The sequence below is a fragment of the Delphinapterus leucas genome, unplaced genomic scaffold (genome assembly GCF_059928025.1).
Source record: "Delphinapterus leucas isolate spDelLeu-1000000601 "Yukka" unplaced genomic scaffold, BTC_Dleu_Yukka2 spDelLeu_asBTCV2_sq69, whole genome shotgun sequence".
NCBI classification, from domain to species: domain Eukaryota; kingdom Metazoa; phylum Chordata; class Mammalia; order Artiodactyla; family Monodontidae; genus Delphinapterus; species Delphinapterus leucas.
In genome coordinates this window covers 445,536-468,888 of record NW_028322278.1, presented here as the reverse complement: position 1 = coordinate 468,888, position 23,353 = coordinate 445,536, and the positions used below count along the sequence as shown (strand labels likewise).

The window sequence follows — 23,353 nt, the reverse complement described above, 5'->3', positions numbered from 1 at the left end:
TTCCTCTGATTCCGAACTCTCTGCCTTTTGAATGGGCTGCGTCTCTAGTGTTTGTGCACATAATGTATTATTAGCATTGCATTTAAAAAATGTTTTTAAGTCATTAAATATACATACAACTGCTGCATATAACTTAGATGTACAATTAAATCATCATGATAAACCAAACAATATATTCAGAAGTCAGGGTAATACCTTAAAAGCCCCTGTTTGTTCCCTGTCAACTTCATTCCCTCGGGAGTAATAACCACTTATTCCAAGTTATGTGTTATTAAATCTCTCTTTTTCTTTAGAGTTTTACTATCCATGTAAGATATATAATACGTATGTATATATATTTAGTTAGTTCGTTCATTCATTTCTAGTGCATTTGTCAATTTATATAAATGAAATTAGTATATATTCTTTTGCAGCTTGCTATTCTCAGTTAATGTTATGCTTTTGAGATTCACCCAATTTGATTCATGCAGCTGCAGTCTATTCCATGGTTGATGGACATCTGGGTAGTTTTCAGTGTTTTACTCTTATGAACAGGGCTGCAAGGAAAATTCTGGTTTCATGTCTGCAGAAGCATATGTGTAGGATTGTCTCTAGGATGTATACCGAGTAGTGGGATTGCTGGGTCATAAAACATGCACTTGTCAACTGTATTAAATAACGCCAAATTATTTTCCAAAGTGGCTGCAGCAATTTGCTGTAAGACGAGCAGTTGCTAGGTAGTTAATGAATGTGCCCATTGCTCATATCTTTGCCAATAATTGGTTTTGTCCAACTTTGGAATGTTTTCCAAATTGGTCACTGTGGTTTTGATTCACATTTCTCTGCTCTCTAATGTCCCTTTATTATTCATGTTATATCTGTGAAATCTTTGTTCATATATTTTTACCATTTTAAAATTTTGTTAGTGGTCTTTCTCTTACACACACACACACACAATTTACTCACTCACTTATACATCATAAATATTCTCTTAGAACACTAATTCTTTGTGAGTTATATTTGTGGAAAGTATTTTCCACTTTGGCTTACCATTTCTTTTCTCTAGACCAACAGAAGTTCTTAAATTTATAATGTTCTTCTTTTTAATAACTTGTGAATATTAAGAAATTATTCCCTACCCAAAGCCATAAAGTTATTCTCTTATATCATCTTCAAAAACTATATATAAATTTCACTTATGCATTTAAGCCAATGACATATCTGGAATCAACTGTTGTTTGTGTTGTAAGATAAGCATTCATCTCCTTTTTACATAATGATAATTATTTTTGTATACCCATTTATTTATTAGTCCCCCAAGAATGTATAAGCTCTGTGATAAATTTGATTACCACATATAAATGACCATATTTCTATTTGGGTTGAGATTTCAATTATATAAATACATAGATCAGTTTGGAAAGTATAATTGAAGAAACACACAAAAAATGTTAAGCTCCTAAAAATGAAAAGTAGTAAAGCAAAAATACAAAGACAGGGCTTCCCTGGTGGTGCAGTGGTTGGGTGTCTGCCTGTCGATGCGGGGGACGCGGGTTCGTTTCCTGGTCCGGGAGGATCCCGCGTGCCGCGGAGCGGCTGGGCCCGTGGGCCATAGCCGCTGGGCCTGCGCGTCCAGAGCCTGTGCTCCGCAACGGCAGAGGCCGCGGCGGTGAGAGGCCCGCTTACCGCAAAAAAAAAAAAATATATATATATATATACAAAGACAATGCAAGAATATATATTAAAAGGTAATATATAATGAACCATTTGTTTTTTCCCCAGAAATTTGCAACCTTTAGCCAGTCTATAAAAATAATATTTCTATCAATTTTATAGGTCTTCTCTAAGGTTTAAAGTTTTATTTTTCCAGTAAAGACCATTTTGTGATATTTGATAAAATGTACTTTATATATTACTTCTGGTATATGTCATTAAATTTTTTTGCACAGTCTCAATATTAAGCTAAAAGTTTACTTTCCTAATTTACTAAGACTTTCTAATCATAAGATGATATATAATTGTATTGCCCCTTTTTCTGCAGGTATTGTCACAACCATATAGCTTCCTTTCTTTAATTTGTTAATGTTTAAAAGCATATTGATCAGTTTTCTGTTGTTAACTTAATCTAGGGGCTACCCTGGTGGCACAGAGATTGAGAGCCCACCTGCCAATGCAGGGGATACCGGTTTGGGCCCTGCTCAGGGAAGATCCCACATGCCACAGAGCAGCTAAGCCCGTGCGCCACAACTGCTGAGTCTGTGCTCTGGAGCCCGGGAGCCACAACTGCTGAAGCCCACCAGCCACAACTACTGAAGCCCATGTGCCTAGAGCCCGTGCTCTGAAACAAGAGGCCACCCAGTTAGAAGCCCGGGCACTGCAACGGAGAGTAGCCCCTGCTCACTGTAACTAGAGAACGCCTGTGCGCAGCAACGAAGACTCAACACAGGCAAAAATAAATAAATAAAGAAAAATAAATTAAAAAAAAAATTAATCTAGAATTTCTGGGAAACAAACAAATGGTTCATTATGTATTATCTTTTAAGATATATTATTTTATTGTCTTTATATTTTTGCTTTTACTACTTTTCATTTTTAGGAGCTTAACACTTTTTTTGTTTCTTCAACTCTCTGCAAGTATATGTGTGAGACACGATTTATCTCTAAATGAATGTTTAGGGAAAAAAATCTATTCTAGGGGCTTCCCTGGTGGCGCAGTGGTTGAGAGTCCACCTGCTGATGCAGGGGACACGGGTTCGTGCCCCGGTCTGGGAAGATCCCACATGCTGCGGAGCGGCTGGGCCCGTGAGCCATGGCCGCTGAGCCTGCGCGTCCAGAGCCTGGCTCCGGGAGAGGCCACAGCAGTGAGAGTCCCGCGTACCGCAAAAAAAAAAAAAAAAATCTATTCTAAAGCTATTTGACTATTGTGTGGAAAATTCAGAATTTATTACTGATTCAGATTCTCTGAATCTGTTAAATTTCCATTTAAATTTTCTATTTCTTTACATCTTAGTCAAATTAAATTATTCAGGGAATTTATCCACTTAATAAGTTTTCAAAACTACTAGCACACAAATATTCAATTTTGGCACCTAATATTGAAGTTTTAATATCCTACTTTTGTACTTTTATTTACATCTTTATTCCTGTTACAGTTCATTTGTATATTCTCTTTATCTTTATTTATCTTGCCAAAGTTTGTCTATTTGTCTCAAACATAACCCAAGCACTCCTAAGTCAATATATCATTTTAAAATAATTAAAAAGCCACAGGTATTTAAAATTACTCAAACCAATAGATATAAAAAGAAAAAAGGCTGGAAAATAAATATTTAAATGATCACAGTTTCACATTTAAACAAAATAAACCAAAAATATTAAGTAATTATAGACTATGTCTCCTGTTATGATGTAATTTCATAAACAAAAAGTTCATCCTTCTAAAAATTGAGATATAAATAGATAGTAAAAATTAAAGATTTAGTTTAAAACAGTGAACACTCTTTTGCTATGGAAGGTGAAAATATTTTTACACGGTTTTGTTTTAGAGTGGTACCTCCATCTCAAGACCTACCCTTATTTTTCTAAGATATTATGATAAAAGGGAAATATTTATTAATCAATATTCTTTTAAGCAGTAGAAACTCATCATGGTGGTGGAAAGTGTAACGTTTACTAACGGAAAATGTTATGCTTATTATAAAGCAAGTCATTTCCTCTCAAATTTAAGAGTAATAAATATTATACCAGTACATATAACCTTTTTATAACAATGTTTTTATATTATGCACCTTGGAGTAAAATTTTCAATCCCTTTTGAAGAAGGAAGAGGCATATCATTTCCATTTCTCTGAATTAGGATTTTATAAGTATACTTGCAGGAAGTAGTTACTGAATGATAATAAGTAATATGCTGTGGTGTATTAATGAATTCAGGAAATCATTTACTTCTTCAGGAAAGTACAAATGTCTTGAAATTTTTAAAAATATTAGTAGAATAGTGATGAGAGAGTAAAGATTGAATTGCTTTGAAATGGTAGAGCTAGTTACTTGACATTCATATGCAATAGGGTGAATATTTTAGTGTATTAAATAAATATTTTATCATCTGCAATCCTTATTTTAAAAATGTACATTGACCCCCAGTAAAAATTATACCATGGAGAAACTGAGATTATAGAGTTTTGTACATAAGGCAGAATTTTTCAATACCCCTTACATAATGTTTCCAATAACTCTTTAATATGTTTGCCACCTTAAGATGGAGGATATAGCAAGGAGAAAAGTGAGAAATTGAAGGAGAAAGAGAGTAAAGTATGAGAGCCCATTACTCATATTTCTGCTTCCTCACAATGAAACCATAAGGTGGGGTTTGGAGTTCTATGAGAGGCCTCAAACAAATGGAGAAACCTGAAGCTACACAATCAAGAGCCTGAAAAACAGTGTCCAGGAGGATAGATTCGGTGCAGAGAGATGTTAGGTTTGGCAAAGGGAAAGAATAGCCAGTTGACCTTGAAACAGCACTATTACATCCATGTGATCTGTACATTATTTAGTGGATCTAGCATTTTCTTTAATTCCTGTTTGTGGACAAAGTACCAGTGCACCATTGAAAGGCAAAGGCTAAAATCTCAGGACAAAACTGTCACTAGCAATGAAGTCTTTAATCTAACACAGTGAGCTAGATTAAAGTGGTTTTGGTGATAGCACGGCACAGTTTAAAAAGATGGGATTAATTATACCAGAAAGCTCTCCAATCAAGGGAAGATAAAGCACAGATTTGCATCAGAAAGCAGAGAGAATTTAGCGGGTACAGCTGGGATCTCAGGCGTCCTGCCCTCCACCCACAAAATGTAAATTTACATAAGCCACAGAGCCACAATCCCACTTATATTGGAACATTGTTAGAAATGATATTTATCTAATCAGAAAGAAAAAATAATTTCATTGAGCTAGATTTATCAATGTCAAAAGCAAACTAATAGCCCCCCCAAAGATATCCATGTCCCAATTCCCAGTACAGGTGGAAATGTTACATTACATGGCAAAGAGGAATTTAATTTGTAGCTGGAATTAGGGAGAATGGCTTGAATGAGCCAGGTGTGCCTAATGTAATTACAAGTGTTTTAAAAGTGGACGTGGGCGGCAGAAGAAAGACCAGAGTGATGTGAGGTGGGGACTCCACCAACCCTAAAAGTTCTCTCCCCTAGAATCTCCAGAAAGGAACACAGTCCCGCTAGTACCTTGGATTTAGCCCAGGAAAAGTCCAAGCTACAGAAAGGTAAGAAAGTTTGTGTTCTTTTAATCCACTAAATATGTGGTAATTTGTTACAGCAGCCCTAGAAAACTAGAACAGTGAGATTAAACCAAAATTTTGCTTTATGCTTTTATTTCTTTGCTTCTTTTTCTCTGTATTCAGTGAGGGGGTGTTTATGGGGGAAAAAAATCAACTCAATTATAGAGTACTAGAAAGAAATGTGTGAGTGTACTTGCAGCTCTGCCAAACAGTTCTCAAAGATGGAGAGATGACCAAATTTATGTTTCCTGATAAATCTTTTCAAGTGCCTAATGTAATTTCAGTTTTTTCTTATAACTTTAAAAAAATGATATATTTCATTTGTCCCCTTCAAAATCTACCCACTTTATAAGTTCTACTCCTGTTATCTTTTATCTCCAGGCTTTTTTTAAATTTTAAATCTGAAAAGCAATTTCTTACTGATCTTGGATATCTAACTGGTTTCTGAAACTAATTATCTCTGATACTGAGCAAATTGCATTCCCTTCCAACCTGTTTTGGCACCAATCCTTGTTAATAATGTCTTTGTTATTTACACAGCTGTTGAATTTAAAACTTTGAGGTTATCCTTTACTAATAACTTTCTTCTTCTATGTCCATCTGGTGTACAAGTCTCTTGAATCTGGCTTTATTCTTTCCTTTACCTTTGCCACAATCTTATTCTCATCATTTCTCACCTGGACTATTGCAGTAACATTATAGTTGCTCTCTCTGTTACCATTCTATTTCCCATCCAGACATCTTCATGCTCTTGTGAAGCTTCCCTTACAAAATCCTGTTTTTGATATTAATTTGTTGGCAGTCATCACTTTATTTCTGCTCCCTATTGACCCTAAGCCACAGCCACTCCTCCTCTACAAGTCACATAGTCATGATCTACTCATGTTCTAGTCATGTTCTTACTGTAATGTCTAATAAAGAGCTTGGAAAACATGTGTCAAATAATATGTGTAAATAAATAAAGGTCAAAATAGTTGAAGCCAGCCCATGCGATAGTAATGGATCAGAGAGATTATATCATCTTTGCTGGTAGTCCACTGACAGAGGAGGAAAAGGAAATCTTTTCCTCCTGCAGCTGAAATTGCTTTAATCACCATCACCTGCTTGGTTACTACATCCAAGGCATTTTGACAAACTCAAATTTGATCTATGTATTAAAAGACTGATAATTATTTTAAGAGGCTGTTGTTAATTAACCTAGGACAAAGGAGATTGAAATTAGTACATAAAAAATACACTTACTGTGCAACAACTTCCCTATATCTTTAGTCCAATAGATAATTTTTAGTATTTTTACTGAAAGCAATAGGTTCACCCAATCTATGAATGCAGATACTGATATGATCTACTAATCAGAACATTATCAAAATTCTTAAGCTGACGTTAACTCACCTTTAAAAGAGTGTTCCCTGGGGTGAAAAAGTAGGAAAAGTACAACAAAGCAGTTCACCATTTGTTTCTGTCCCTAAACATTGTTCCACACCTGATTATTCCAACAGGCCATTATTTTTTCTTGTCTAAGTTTAATTTTATTTTGTTTTCATTTGCATGGAACCTGGTCAAACTGGCACTCACCCGGACATTAAATGGATCCTTGTTTATTTTCCCTCAGCTCTTTGTGAGGGCTAGAAAAGCACCAATGGTGTTATAAAATTGTTGCCTTGTTGTTATAAAACCTCTGCTCTTATAAACTATACTGTCCCAAGAAGTATTATACTATCTTTCATATTACTTTACTAAGCACCAACATTAATATAAAGTAGTATTAAAAAGGCACATGCTGATGGTAAAAAAGCTGAGGTTTATAATGGAAATGTAAGTTTTCTAAGCCACTCTGCGTATGCTCCCTTTAAAAAAAGGGAAAGAGAAAAAAAGTGTTTCTACTTAAGGAATTTGGAGATTCCATCCTCTGTGAGGTGGTTGTGAAGATGACAGAAGACATCTACATCTATACTGAGGTTGGGATGGTGTTACATATCAGTGAAATAAGCTAGTTTGGAGTGAAAATATATAGGCACTTTTAAGGTTCTGTACTTTGGGTAAAACTTAACACAATATGGTTTCCATGGAAAATGCTAATAAGTAGTAAATTCAGAAGTGAAGGGTTTGAAATTCCAGATTTTTCTCTCCTCGTAAGATAAACTGCTGCTGAGTGCTTAGTTCTGGTTGCGTGTTTTTGTTTGTTTTTAAGAAACTTTTTGCTATTGCTATCTTAACTTTAGAAATTCTTTTGATTGAGAAATAAGGTTTTTTATTTTATTTTACTTATCCCTAATATGAGCCAACCCCTCTCAAAATGTTAGGTCATTCAGTTGCCTGTGAAGATGTGGAAACTTAGAAACTTTATTGATTTACCCCAGCCCCCAAACCTAGGAAGCAGCAGAGTTGGTCTCCAAGACTAGCTTTCTCGGCTACAAATCGGTAATCTTGTCACTGCATGATATGATGTATTAGTTTCCCAGGGCTGCCGAAACAATATACTACCAACTGTGTGGCTTAAGCAAAAGAAATGTTTTCTTTCACAGTTCTGGAGGCTAGAAGTCCAAGATCAAGCTATAAACAGGGTTGGTTCCTTCTGAAGGCTGTGAGGGGAAATCTATTCCATTCCTCTCTCATAACTTGGTATGAGTAGTATGCTAGGAATTCTTCACATTCCTTGGCTTCTGAATCATTCAGATCTCTACCTTCATCTTCATGTGACATTCTCTTGGTGAGCATGTCTGCCTCCGTGCCCAACTTTCCCCCTTTTTAAAGATTCTAATTAAATTGGATTAGAGCTGTTAAATTAAAACTGCACCAGACAAGATGAACAGCCAAAGAAAATTTTATTCAAGGATATTGCAAGAGATGTCTAGACTATTATAATAAAGAGATTGAACTCAACTCTGCTGAGACAAATGACAAGAGAATTTTTAAGCTCTAGGGTGAGCTAGTGGAAAAGTACTGAAGGGGATGTTAGTGGAGTAGACCGGCTACCTGTGTTTGCTAATTGAGGCTTATTGAAGTCAGGTTCCTGCCCTCCCAACAGACTAGGAGATAGGGCCTCTGTCTTTCTTAATGATTACATTTCAAGGGGATGGCTCCCAGGTCTTTGAGAAAGACATTCTTGGTTATAAAGCAAGGTTATATCAAGGTTAAAAAGCCCGGCTAGTGGCTGAGAGAGGATTTACATCTTAATGAGGCAGAGAAAGAACTTACAATTGCAAGCTTTTTTAATGTCTAAAAAGAGAGAGGTCAGGGGCCAAATGTCAGGAAGAAACCTGTCTGAAGTTTAGTCAAGCTAAGCAGAACTGTTATGTCCCTCTTAAGTGAAAGCCCACCCTAGAGACAACATTTTAAATTTAGTCCCCACATTAAAGATCCTCTTTCCAAATACCCTCACATTCTGAGTTACTAAAGTTAGAACTTCCACATATTTGGGGGTAACACAGTTCAGCTCAAAACACATGGATGTGTAACTCACTAATAACTGAAAAGGGAGACAAATATTTCTAAAATATTTTTGATAATTGAAATATGATTAATAGGTCAAACTGAAGAAGTTTTATAATAGAAGAGTATAAATTCCACTGTAAAACTGAAAGCTATTTTTGATGCCTTATAATGTATATAAGTGGAATTTTATGAAAGGAGTAATAACTGTAAGGTAAGGGCAAGTGAGTAAAGTGTTTTACCCATTATAACTTAGATGACAAAAAACTATAAAAACAATTTATGAAAATCATAAAATGTTGGGTTTTATTAAAGTAATATAAAAATATCCTTCTACAATAAACTTAGCCAAACTTTTCAAGATGAACAAATATAAGCAAAACAAACATAAATTGTATTTCATATATTTGTATAATTGTAAAAGAAAATCAACTAAATTATTTTTTAAAAGGTCAGGTTTTGCCCCTTAGAAATTCCAATTCAGAAGTTATGTGTAGAAGATATGTAATTTGTATGTAATCATATCTCATGAGACTATTATTAGGGAATTTTGAACAAAAGAAAATCCATAGTCCTTTAAAAAAAAACAAATGAAAAAGGAATATTCTATTTTTAAATGGTAAGAAAATGGGTCAACTTTGGGAGAAGTTTATTTATGCAAAACACATCATGAACTTGTTCATGTCAAATATTGCTAAAGCTAACTGGGAAATTTGAAAAATGTCTATTTCATGCAATAGGAAATTAGGAGATTTTCTAAAGAATGATGGTCTTTGGGACTGAATAGTGTAACTTCTGAATAATCCTTTCCATCCAACACATGTATAATATTAAGTACTTAAAATATGTTAAACACTAAAGCCGAAATACTGTCACCTCTTCCTATAAATGGTCTTCTGCATTGCTTGGTAGATAATTTAGAAACTGGCAGCTTTTCCATATATAGAAGCAGAAGGTATGAGTAATAACTTATGTCATATGTCTGTGCATAATTCTAGTTTAATGGCTGTTATAATTGTGTGACATATATTTGTGGACTTATTTTGGAGCATATGTAGAAGATAAAAAAATCCTCTGAAGTTGATCATTCCATGGGTCAAACCCAAGGGGTGGTCCATATCTCTCAGCTCAGAAAATGAACTTGAGTTGGTGGTCCCTAACTTGGAAACAATATGAGATAATCTCTTGAAATGGGTGGTTTTATTTCTTGGAGGCTAGTTCCACTGTGGAGGTAAAAAGATGGAGATGGACATATAGAGATGTATTGAAAACTAGGAAATAAGCAAAACAAGAAGCTTGCAAAATTGTACCACTCTTAAGGCCTCAGGAGGTTAATCATATTTTTTCCTGGACTTTCAAAGCATAAAATAGCATTGCAGACACAATCCAAGTTATAAGCATACCATTTTCTATAATAAAGGCATGTTACCATAAATTGAGCATTACCTAGTGCAATCCATGAAACGATAAAAAAAAAATACAAAGGATATTGAGGGAAAATTACTGTAATATCAGTGAAAGCCTAATGAAATCATGTAATATTTAAAGTAAATACATAAGCCTCATTTTCATTACCTCCACACTTAAATTTTTGCTTAACATACTGAACTCTTAAACATCTAATAATATTTATAATGCCTTTGTCATGTCTTTCCCTCATTTTTATTCTAAAAATTATGTTAGAAATTTCATCAAATGTTGTGGTCTTACTTAACTTATTCTCAATAATAACAGCAAATTTTATTGAATGTTTATTGTGTAAAAGCATCACTCTAAAGATTTTCCCTGTATTACCTTGTTTAATTCTTACCATTTTATATAGATCCTCACAAACGAAGAAAATGACACATGGAGAATCTGAATGTCTTTCTCAAGGTCAAATATGTAGTGAAATGTCATAAGATTCACAGCCAGGTGATCTATGTTTTGTTATGTCAGAGATCCTTAAACTCATGATGTTTTAATGTTCACAAGTATAACACACATATATATTATATACATGTATATACTTATTTTGAAAAACACCCCAAATTTCAGGCAGGTAGATCAGTAGTACAAAATTTTTTAATCTTGACCATTCTTAATAGTATATCAGCTCATTACTGGCTGTGACAAAACAGCCTCTAAAGCTGCCCTAATGTAATTATGAGTTTACTAGTTGCCACTCTGTCTTTCCTTCAATAAGAAGTAGTATATATAAAGTATAATAGTAGTATACTAGAAGTACATGAGGGAGGCAGTATTATAGAGATAACTATACATCACCTGAAAGTTATATTGAAATAGAAATTATTTGCCATACTGTACAGGATATATTTAGTGCCCCTAAAAACAATTCCCCATCCTATATGGAATTCATCAGTGAGACTGGCTCTGTTATCCTATGGCAGTTTTTCTAGGTTTGACCAATGGGAAGCAGCAGATGCCTATAGGAGGGAACAAGAATGGTAAGTCTGGTTATTTATCTACTTGACTTACTACCTATGGAGTTACCACAGGCTGATTACTGCCTGGATCCAAGAGCACAGCTTCTGTCAGTCAGTTGTTTTGATACAGTTCGTGACTGTGTTCCAGTCATGGCCCCCCTACTTGTCTCTTGAGAACCAGGGGTGTTAACAGAGCCCTGCTTTTGCCAGCTCCAAACTACTGCACTATTTCTGTGGGTTTTCTACACCCTGGCTTTATCTTGTAAATTTTTCCTTTATTAAACTCTTCTAAATTACAAAATTTCCCCATGCCATCTGTTTCCTGTAGGAACCCTACCTGATACCCACACTGTAATTGAAAATAACTTAATTATGGAATCACTTTGACTTTCCTTCAGAAAAACATTTAAAGCTATTCCATATTCTAGTCCAGTATTATCCATCACTATATACTTTCATGCATTCCAGTGTATAATGGATTATTACTCAGTAAATAGTCACTCTCCTTCCCCACAGCAATAATACCTCTTTGGACAATGTATACCTCCATGCATAGTGTATAGCCCACTATCTGGGTTTAATCACACAGCAAGATAGAGCAAAAGAAGGGTCAGCACCTGTGATGAAACCAGAGCTTTTAAATATCCTAGTGTGTTTACTTATTCTCTTGTGCTTCTGTTATCTATGGACGCTAAGACAATGTCTTGGGTAGATGCTGCTCCCAGGGGAATGAGGAGACACAGGGAGCATACCTGGACCCAATTCACAGGGTCTTAAGAGAGGTATATGCAGTAAGACTGTATGGGATTAGCATAGTGACTTTAAAGACTCAGTAATTGCTAGTTGTAATTATTACCACCTGATTCGAACATGCACTTCTATAAATGTTTTCACTTAATTTTTTCCATTTGTTTGTGATAAAAGCCAACTGCAAAGTCACACTTGAATCTAAGTTTCTACAAGGATAACCTGTGATTTTTTTACTTGGGGGGTGGGGGGAAGTCAGCATACCTCACAAATTTAATATTAAGATTCTTGCCTATGCCTCAAGGATGTCACTAGGAAATATTAACTACCTAAAGAACTTAATGCATTCCACTCTTCAAGCTGAAGGGAATAACTAATTAGAAAACTGAAAATGGCATACTCGTATCTTACCTTAAATGTTTGTCAACAGCCTCTAATAATCATGGCATACCTGACACCTTCCCCCTTTTCCCACTCCTCTACCTGCCCTTGAGTCTCTGCCAAAACACAAGTGATCATGGCTGACTCCCTGGCTATAGCAAGCTCTGAATAAAGTCTTCGCATTTCTCAAAAAAAAAAAGTTTAAGGTAATTTGAATACTACCTAGTACTTATCAAATTAGTTTAGCAACATAAAATGTTTATTATGTGAGCATTTCCTAAGAGTGTTTATTACTATGGTTTTTGATCTATAAAGAAGACTAGTCTATAAAGAAGACTAGAAAATGGTCTCTGCTTTGGAGGGAAATCCAATCCATTCTGGAAGACAGTTACATGAGTAGATTGTTATTATGCAGTGTAACAGATTTAGTAAATGAATGTGAATTATAAAAGCAGAGAACAATGCTCTAATCCCTTAATACTGGCACAGTATTAGTTAATCTGATTTCAAAGGCATGTATTCTTGTTGGACTCAACTTTGCATTGCTTATATCTGCTTTAAAAATTAAATTACATTACCTTTGCAACTTCTCAACCTTCCTCAACAGGTTTATGTATTCTAAGTTACAGTGAAAACAGTGCAGTCAGCTTTGAAATGCCTAACATATAAGAAGACCAATCACAATCCCTAATTATCCGAACTCTCCCCATCCTGGTCTTGACTTTTAGTGAAAGAAGTGTATTAATATCCATTTATTTTATGGTCCTTAGCCCTTTGTTTATATTTCTTTACAAAGCTTACATAAATTTCTTCAAGTATTTATTGCCACTACCATGTTAGACAACAAGTATATAAAAGTTTACAAGATAGATATAATGCAGTCTATATTCTAGTAGGGGAAACCAACATTAAAATACAATCTTTTGACTACATTTGTGAAAATTGCCATAGAAACACACAGGATATTTTCTACCAGTTTACTTTTCACATTTCTTTATTTGATCTTCATTGTATACATGGTTCCATTTCTTCACTATACAAATATGTCATAAGGAAACCATTCATTTACCTCAAAGGAAAAGAAATGACTCTTTAGTTACTTCCCGATCTCCCTGCTTCCCTTCAAACCACCATCAGATTTGCTGATTCTCTGAACACCTTCAATGCCTAATTCATTGGACCTCTTTTTTTCTCCAGCACTCCCTGGAAGTCACTCTTACTAAAGCAACAATGCCCTATGATTTTCTCAGTTAGGATTTAGGTTACATATAAATTCCCATGTATTAAATACAATTCAATCTTTTTGTTTATAACTCAAATCTCAGTAGATTCAAAGTACATGAGAGAAGGTCATAACAGCTCCAATCAGCTCTAGATTATACATGAAGATGAAGTTACTTGCAAAAGTACAGTAGAAAAGCAATGACTTAAGGGGGAAAATGTATTACCCTTTGCCAAATATTCAGAACACTTTGTGAAATAATATAATCTCCCTTTTGAATTCTACTTTATTGTTAAAACATCTGACCAGGGCTTCCCTGGTGGCGCAGTGGTTGAGAGTCCGCCTGCCGATGCAGGGGACGCGGGTTCGTGCCCCGGTCTGGGAAGATCCCACATGCCGCGGAGTGGCTAGGCCCGTGAGACATGGCCGTTGAGCCTGCGCGTCCCAAGCCTGTGCTCCGAAACGGGAGAGGCCACAGCAGTGAGAGGCCCGCGTACTGCAAAAAAAAAAAAAAAATCTGACCATTAACTTCTGGAAAATGGTTCTTGCCCTTGGGGTGGGTGCGTGTGTGTTGTGTACCACGGTAGCTTTCATCTTTAATAGTGAATAGGTGCATAAACTTTGATTGTATATTCCATAATAGCATAGCTACAAATTTACTAAGAATGTTTAAGAGTTAATGTTTTACCTGAGAATGGAAATTAAAGTTTATGTAAATCCCTCTATTAGAGTGTGGCTAAGAATAAGCTCTCAAAAAATGGTGATTTGTATTTCATACAATGGTTAGGTTTTTTTAAAATAAGAATATTTTGAAATACCTCTAAACTGATGTTTTTCTCTGGGAATATTTTGTTTTTATTTCTCTGAGAGCTTTGCCCTCATTTAGAACTTTTATCTTAGTGTTCCAGGGAAAATTATGCCAGTTGCACCTCAAATAAAAGGAAGAAAATTAACCTTTTTTTTTTTTTTTAAGTAGGGAATGAAATTGAGAACTGAGGAGAAGGTAAATCTTATTTCCCTTGAGGAAATTAATGCCCACCTACTAAGGATAAGCCCCAGGGAGAAGGAAGTGGTCAAATACAGATACAGTCAACCCTTCATATCTGTGGGCTCTGCACCCATGAATTCAAGCAACCACTGATTGAAAATATTTTTTAAAATTCTAGAAAGTTCCAAAAAGCAAAATTTGAATTTGCTGCACACTGGACCATTTACCTAGCATTTACATTGTATTAGGTATTATAAATAACCTAGAGAAACCATTTTATACAAGGGACTAGAGCATCTGTGGATTTTGATATCTGGTGTGGGGGGTCCTAGAACAAATCCCTCCTGGATATCGAGGGATCATAGTACATGATGTAGACTAAGGTAAAATTTCAAAAGAGTGAATGCTTCCCCTACTAGACCTTTAAAACTCTTCAGGGAAATGATGAACCAATATATGTATGTTATGTTGATAATAAAAACTAAAAATGATGGCAAAGCATGTGTAGAAGTAAATCACTTGAACTGGCTGTATGTCATGTTTAGAAAGTGACCTAGTATGTTTAGGGAGATAAGCAATCAGAAATAAGAACCTTCTACCCTCCCCAAACTCACCCTATTTTTTTAATATTTTAATATTTTAAATTTCAAATTGAGTTATAAATGACATAACACTACATTTTATGTGTACAATATAATGATTCAATATTTGTATACACTTTGATATGATCACTAAGGCCAGGTAACATCACCTTACATAGTTACACTTTTTTTCTTGTGATGAGAACTTTAAGATCAACTTTCTTAGCAACTTTCAAATATGCACTATGGTATTATTAACTGTAGTCACCATATTGTACATTATATTCCCATGACATTTTATGACTGGAAGTTTGTACCTTTTGACCCCCTTCACCCATTTCTTCTACCCCCATCCCTTTCCAATCACCAAGCTGTTCTCAGTATCTATGAGCTTGGTTGTTTTGTTTTTGTTTTATATTCTACATATAACTGAGATCATTTGGTATTTGTCTTTCTGACTTACTTTACATAGCATAATACCTTTGCGGTCCATCCGTGTTGTCACAAATGGCAAGATTTCGTTCTTTTTTTATGACTGAATGTATTCCATTGCATATATATATCCATTCATCTGTAGATGAACACAGGTTGCTTCCATAACTTGGCTATTGTAAATAAAGCCACAATAAACATTTGCATGTGCATATCTTTTTGAATTAATGTTTTTGTCTTCTTGGGGTAAATACCCATAAGTGAAATTGCTAGATTATATGTTAGGTCTATTTTTAGTTTTTTTGAGGAAACACCTTACTGTTTTTTATAGTGGCTGCACCAATTTACAATACCACAAACAGTATGTGATGGTACCTTTTTCTATACCTCCTTGCCAACACTTGTTGGACGTGCAGGCTCAGCGGCCATTGCTCACGGGCCCAGCTGCTCTGTGGCATGTGGGATCTTCCCGGACCGGGGCATGAACCCGTGTCCCCTGCATCGGCAGGCAGACTCTCAACCACTGTGCCACCAGGGAAGCCCTCTCATTGTGGTTTTGATTTACATTTCCTTGATAATTAGTGATGTTGAGCATGTTTTTCATGTTGCTGTTGGACATCCGTATGTTATCTTTAGAAAACTGTTCACGTCTCCTGCCATTTTTTTTAATCCTTTTATTTGTATAAGTTCTTTGTATATTTTGGGTATTAACCCCTTATAGAATATATTGTTCACAAATATCTTCTATTCAGTAGGGGGCCTTTTAATTTTGTTCAGTTTCCTTTACTGTACAAAAGCTTCCTAGTTTGACATGGCCCATGTCTTTATTTTTGCTTTTGTCCCTTGGCAGAGGAGACAAATCCAAAAAAAATTATTGCTAAGATCAGTGTCAAAGAGCATACTGCCTAGGTTTTCTACAGGAGTTTTATGGTTTCAGGTCTTACATTTATCTTTTTAATCTATTTTGAGTTTATTTTTGTAAACGCTGTGAGAAACTAGCTTGATTATTTTGCATGTAGCTGCTCATTTTCCCAGCACCATTAATTGAAATGTCTGTCTTTTCCCCATTGTATAATCTTGCCTCCTTTGTTGTAAATTAATTGACCATAAAAGTATGGGCTTATTTCTAAACCCTCTATTCTGTTCCTTTTTTGTCACTACCCTACTGTTTTGATTACTGGAGATTTTTAATATAGTTTGAAATTGGGGAGCAGATTTGTTCTTAAGATTGCTTTGGCTTTTTGGGGTCTCCTGTGTTTGTATATAAATCTTAGAATTCTAGTTCTGTGAGAAATGCCTTTGGTATTTTGATAGGGATTGCACTGAATTTGTAGATTGCCTTGAGGAGTATGGTCATCTTACCCGTATTCTTTTAATCCATGAGTACAGTATATCTTTACATTTGTTTGTGTCATCTCTAATTTCTTTCACCAGTATCAGTTTTCCAAGTACAAGTATTTTACCTCTTTGGTTAGATTTATTCCTAGGTATTTTATTCTTCTTGATGCAATTGTAAATGGGATTGTTTTCTCAATTTCTCTGATAGTTTGTTGTTAGTATATAAAATGCAACAGATTTTTGCATTATTAACTTTGTACTCTGCAACTTTACTGAATTTGAGTTCTAGCAGTTTTGGGATGGAGACTTTAGGGTTTTCTATATATATAAAATCATGTTGTTCACAGATTACAGTTTTACTTCCCTTTTCCAATTTTTATTTCTTTCTCCTAGGATGCATTTTATGTCTTTTCCTTGCCGAGTTGCTCTGGCTAAGACTTCCAATACTATGTTGAATAAAAGTGGCAAGAATGGCCGTCCTTGTCTTGTTCCTGACCTTAGAGAAAATGCTTTCAGGTTTTCACTGTTGAATGTGATGTGAGCTGTGAGAATGACATATGTGGCTTTTGTTATGCTGAGGTGTGTTTCCTCTACACCCACCTTGTTGAGAGTTCTTACCATAAATGAAGTATTTTTTCAAACTTTTTCTGCATCTATTGAGATGATCATATAAATTTTATTCAGTTTGTGAATGTGGTATATCAGGTTGATTTGCACATATTGAACCTTCCTTGTCTCTCTGGGATAAATTCTACTTGAACACGGTGTGGATGATCCTTTTAATGTATTGTTGAATTCAGTTTACTAATATTTTGTTGAAGATTTTTGCATCTCTGTTCATCAGAGATATTGGCGTGTAATTTGTGTGGGTGGGTGGTTCTGGTTTTGGGATGAGCATTATGCTGTCCTAGTAGAATGAGTTTGGAAGGATTCCTTCTTAGATTATTTTGGAATAGTTTGAGAGAGACAGGTATTAACGTTTCCTTAAATGTTTTGTAGAATTCACCTGGGAAGTCATCTGGTCCTGGACTTTGGTTTGGGAGTTTTTTTGTTTGTTTCTTTTAACTGGTTCAATTTCATTACTGGTAAATTTGTTTATATTTACTATTTCTTCCTGATTCACTTTTGGGAGATTTTATGTTTCTAGGAATGTATCTATTTCTTCTAGGTTGTTCATTTAATTAGCATATAATTGTTCTTAGTAATCTCTTATCATTTGTTTTTCTGTAGTGTTGTAACTTATTTCTGATTTTAGTTAAACCTCTTTTTTCTTAATGGGTTTTGATAAAGCTTTATTAATTTTCCCAAAGTAACAGTTCTTAGTTTTAATTTTTTCTCTATTTTATTGAGTCTCTTATTTCCACTCTGATATTTCTTTCCTTCTTCTAACATTGGGTTTTATTTGTCTTTTTTCTAGTTTCTTTAGAGGTAAAATAGTTTCAGATTTTTGTTTCCTGAGGTATGCTTGTATCACTATAAACCTCCCTCTTAGAACTGCTTTTGCTGCGTCCCATAGGTTTTGGATTGTTGTGGTTTTTTCTTCATTTGTCTCCAGGTATTTATTAATTTTTGTTTCTTCAGTGACCCATTGGTTCTTTGGTAGCATGTTGTTTAGATACCATATGTTTGTGTTCTTTGCAGTTTTTATCCATGTAGTTAATATGTAATCTAATACTGTTGTGGTTAGAAGATATGCTTGACATTTCAATCTTCTTAAATTTATTGAGACATATTTTGTAGCCTAACATATGATCTATCCTGAATAATGTTCCATGTGCACTTGAACATAATGTGTATTCTCCTGTCTTTGGTGAAATATATGTATTAATTTTACCTATTAATTGTATATTTATATCTGACCTACTACCTCATTTAAGGCCAATGTTTCCTCACTGATTTCTTTTTTGTCTGCATGATCTGTCCATTGATGTAAGTAAGATGTTAAAACCCCTTACTATCACTGTATTGTCAATTTCTCCCTTTATGTTCATATTTGCTTTATGTATGTAGATGTTCCTATGTGGGTGCGTTACATATTTATAATTGTCATATCTTCTTGTTGTATTGATCCTTTATCATTATGTAATATCCTTTGTCCTTTATGAGCCTTTGTTTTAAAGAATATTTTTATAGAAGTTTTGCTACCCAGTTTTCATTTCCTTTGGCATGCAATACCTCTTTTTATCCACTCTCTTTCAGTCTGTGCGTCTTTAGATCTGAAGTGATTCTCTTAAGGCAGCATATATATGGGTCTTTTTTATTCAGCCAGTCACTATCCTTTGATTAGACTTAATCCATTTATGTTTATTTATTGAGAGTATATACTTATTGCCATTTTGTTCATTATTTTCTGAGGGGTTTTTGTAGGTTTTGTTTCTTCTTTTGTTCTTGTGATTTAATGGCTACCTTTAGTGTTACATTTGGATTCCTTTCTCTTGTTGTGTGTACGTATCTATTATAGGTTTTGGATGGTGGTTATCATGAGGTATGTGTACAAAAAAATAGATATGATTATTTTAAGTTAATGATTTCAAGTTTGAACACATTCTAACCACCTTACATTTTTACTCCTCCCAAGTCTGTTTTTTGATGTCGTATTTTACATCTTTTTGTGTATGTGCATTCCTTATGTACTCAGTGGAAATATAGATAATTGTAATACTTTTGTCCTTTAACCTTCCTATTAGTTTTATAATTAGTTGGTCTTCCACCTTTACTGCATGTTTGTCTTTACCAGTGAGATTGCTTTTTATAACTTTCATATTTCTAGATGTAAATTTTTTCCACTTAGAGAAATCCTTTTATCATTTCTTGTAAGGCCATTTTAGTAGTGCTAAACTCTTTTAGCCTTTGCTTATCCATAAAACTGTTTATCTCTACTTCAAATCTGAATAATAACCTTGGTGGGTAGAATATTCTTGGTTGTAGCATTTTCCCTTTCATCACTTTGAATATATTGTGCCACCCCTTTCTGACCTGCAAAGTTTCTGCTGAAAAGTCAGCTAGTAGCCTTATGGGAGTTCCCTTATATTTAACTGATTATTTTACTCTTGCTTTTAAGATTCTAATTTTTGGCATTTTAATTACAATGTGTCTTGGTGTGGCCTAATTTGGATTCGTGTTGTTTGGGACTCTCTGCTTCTTGGACTTGGATGTCTTTTTCTTCAGGTTTGGGAATTTTTCAGCTATTATTTCTTCAGATAAGTTCTCTGCCCCTTTCTCTCTCTCTTCTCTTTCCTCCTATAATACAAATGCTATTAGGCTTGATGTTGTCCCAGATGTCTCTTAAACTATCTTCATTTTTTAAAGTTCTTTTCTGTTCTGCTTGAGTGAACAGATTGTGTCTTCCAGATCACTAACCAGTTTCTCTGTATCATCTAATCTACCACTGATTCCTCTTAGTGTATTTTTTATTTCAGTTCTTCAGCTCTGTTTGGCAGTTCTTTATATTTTCTAACTCTGTTAAAAATTCTCACTGTTTTCACCCATTCTTCTCCTGAGTTCAGTGAGCATCTTTGTGATGATTACCCTGAACTCTTTATCAGATAGATTGCTTTCCTCCACTTAATTCGTTACCTGAGGTTTTATCTTTTCCTTAATTTGGAACATTGTTTGCTCATTTTGCCTAATTCTCTGTATTTATTTGTATATGTTAAGTAGATTGGTTACATTTCCCAATCTTGGAGAATTGGCCTTATGTAGGAGATGTCCAAAGGGCCCAGCAGCACACTCCCCTCTGGTCACCAGAGCCGTTTGCTCTAGGGATGCCCCATATGTGGGCTTGTGCACCCCTCAGTTGTGGTGGACTGACTACTGTGGGTGAACTGGTAGGCAGAACTGGTTCCAAGCCCAGATGGCTGTAAGTCTGTGCCTTGTGTGGTGGCAGAGAGCCCTCTGGGAGTGCAGGGTAGGCTTCTCACATGGCTGGCTGTACATTACAGGGAGTCCCGGGGTGGCTGCTGGCCCACTGGAGGGCAGAGCCAGATCCCTGTTTAGCTGGCTACACAGCCCAGGTGGCTCAAGGCTGGTGCCAGCCTGCTGATGTCAGGTCCTTGTGTGGCTGTCTGCATGGCTCAGGAGTTTTAGGGCTGATACCAACACTAGTGATGAATGAGCCTCCAGAGCTAAGAAAGTAGAGGGAGGATTCCAGAATGGCACTTACCAGAACCACTGTTATAGTAGTAGAATGAGTTTCTCAAAATGGCTGCCACTAGTATCTCTGTTCCCAGAGGGATTCCCAGTTGCCTCCTGCCTCTCCAGGAGGCCCTCCAAGATGAAATGAATCTAACCTAGGCTCATTTTAAACTACTCCATCTCTGCCAGGACACAGAGTGTATGAGATTTTGTGCATATCCTTTAAAAGCAGTCTCTCTCTTTCCTATTGCCTGCCTGCTCTCCCAAACATAAGCTCCACTGGTTTTCAAAGCCAGACTTTCTGAGAGCACATCTTCCCAGAACAGGGCGAGCCTGATGTGGAACTCGGACACCTCACTCTTTGAGGAGGACCTCTACAATTGTGATATTCCTCCTCTCTGTGGGTTGCTTACCCTGGGGTTGTAGGACCTGACTATATTGTGTCTCTGCCCCTTACCCATATCACTGTGGTTCCTTCTTCATGTATGATTGTGAAAGGTCTTTTCTGTTAGTCTTCAGGTTATTATCATAGATAATTGCTTTGTAAGTAGTTGTAATTTTGATGTGTCTGTGGGAGGAGATGAGTTCAGGGTCTTTCTCCACCATTTTGGCTACCACCTGTCTTTACTGAATTATTTTATTAGTTATGAGTCTTTTGATGGAGTCTTTAGAGTTTTCTATATATAATATCATCTGCAAATAGTGAGTTTTACTTCTTCCTTTCCAATTTGGATGCCTTTTACTTGCCTAGTTGCACTGCCTAACACTTCTTAATACTATGTTGAATAGAAGTGATGAAACTCACTCTTTGTCGTATGGTTTAGAAAGAATTCAGACAACTTGCATAAACCCAGTGTATGTTGTAGCAGGTATCTGGATTGGAGGTCAGCTAACCTGGTTGCACAAATGTGAGAAAGAGTAACATACTCTACTAGTATAAATGGCAAGTGAAAGCCTAAGCCAAGGGCCAGAATAGAGACTCAAATTATTAGTAGTGCTAATGGGATCTAAGTTCAGATAAAGTTCAGATCCTAGTGGTTTCTTTTTTAATGACTAAGATACCTTTTCATGAGGTGCACCAACTCTGGATACTTCAGAAATCAGTGTATTGGATACAGGGGCTGATGTTTAAAGTTAATATCTCAAAAGGTTTTTCAATTAAAAGATAGCATAAAGAGGCAATATATACAAGAGGAACCCAGGACCAGTGCAATGAGAATATGTAATTTTATCCTTGTATCCTTGGCATAAGAAATGGCCTGAACACCATTCAGTGTTGATGAACAGTCTTTTTATAGAGACAGATTAGATTTTAAATTGATTAAAGTGGTATTTATTTATAAATATACGGTGTTATTTTAGTTGGATGATAGTGAATTAACTTTAAGCCTATTTTCCCCCACCAGCAGTGGGAATGAACTTTGGGGAAAAATTGCTTAGTTTTAAATAAATACGTTACCCAAGGTTATATGTATTTTCTCAATCTACTTTAGAGACCTCTTCTCTGGTCTTTACTTCTCCTCATACTATATACCCATCTGGTTAAGATTTACCCCTACTCTATGTACTACCAGCATTGAGATAGTCATCTGCCCTACATTCCTTCACTGAATCTTATACCACTATCATAAAACTTTTAAAATGTTACATAGTTAAGCTGATTTATATAATGAAGTAGTGAGAGATTCAACAAATTCTCTGCTTACCAAGTAAATAAGGCAAATGAAGCAAATGCCAAAATCAGGAATTGAGGGGTGGGGGGTATCAGTACTAATGTTACATAAATTGGAGGATTTTTGTCAATAACATTTTGCCAAAAAATTAGATGAAAGAAAGTAGATGAAAGAAATATAGAACAATGCAAATTACAAAACTGATGAAAGAACTTAAATAGACCTATTAAAAGTAAAAAGAATCAATTTTTTGTTTTTGTTTATTTTTTGTTTTTTTTTTTACAGAAGGCTGAAAGCAGATGGTCTTTCTGTTGAGTTCTACCAAAAGCACAAACAGAATCCTTCACATATTCTTTAGAAAATAGAGGAGGAAAATGTTTTCCAATTCATTCCTCAAAGCCAGTATTAATCTGATACCAAAAACTAGACAAAGATATTACACAAATTATTAATCAGTATCTCATGAGCATGGACACAAGTATTCTCAAAGTAAGAACAAATAATTCAGTAATATATAAAAGGTTAAACAGCACGATCAAACAGTTTAGTCCAGGAATGCAAATTAACATCTGAAAATTAATGCAATACTTTACATTAATAGGATAAACATAAAAACCACACAATCATTTCAATAGATGCAACAAAAGAAATTGACAAAATCCACATCCATTAATGATAAACATTCTCACCAAATGAAGACTAGAAATCAACTCCCTAAACCCAATAA

At 35.3% G+C, this 23,353-nt stretch overlaps 1 protein-coding gene across 1 annotated transcript in view; it reads left to right on the top strand.

The window, feature by feature from the left end:
* Window positions 1-2,376, top strand: part of LOC149743812 (uncharacterized) — a 119,118-nt gene extending 116,742 nt beyond the window's left edge. Inside the window, exon 4 of the mRNA XM_089906130.1 lies at window positions 2,109-2,376. Coding sequence (XP_089762256.1) covers window positions 2,109-2,211 — 103 coding nt within the window. The 3' untranslated portion in view covers window positions 2,212-2,376. The remainder of the gene's footprint in view (window positions 1-2,108) is intronic.
* The last annotated feature ends 20,977 nt before the right edge of the window (window positions 2,377-23,353 follow it).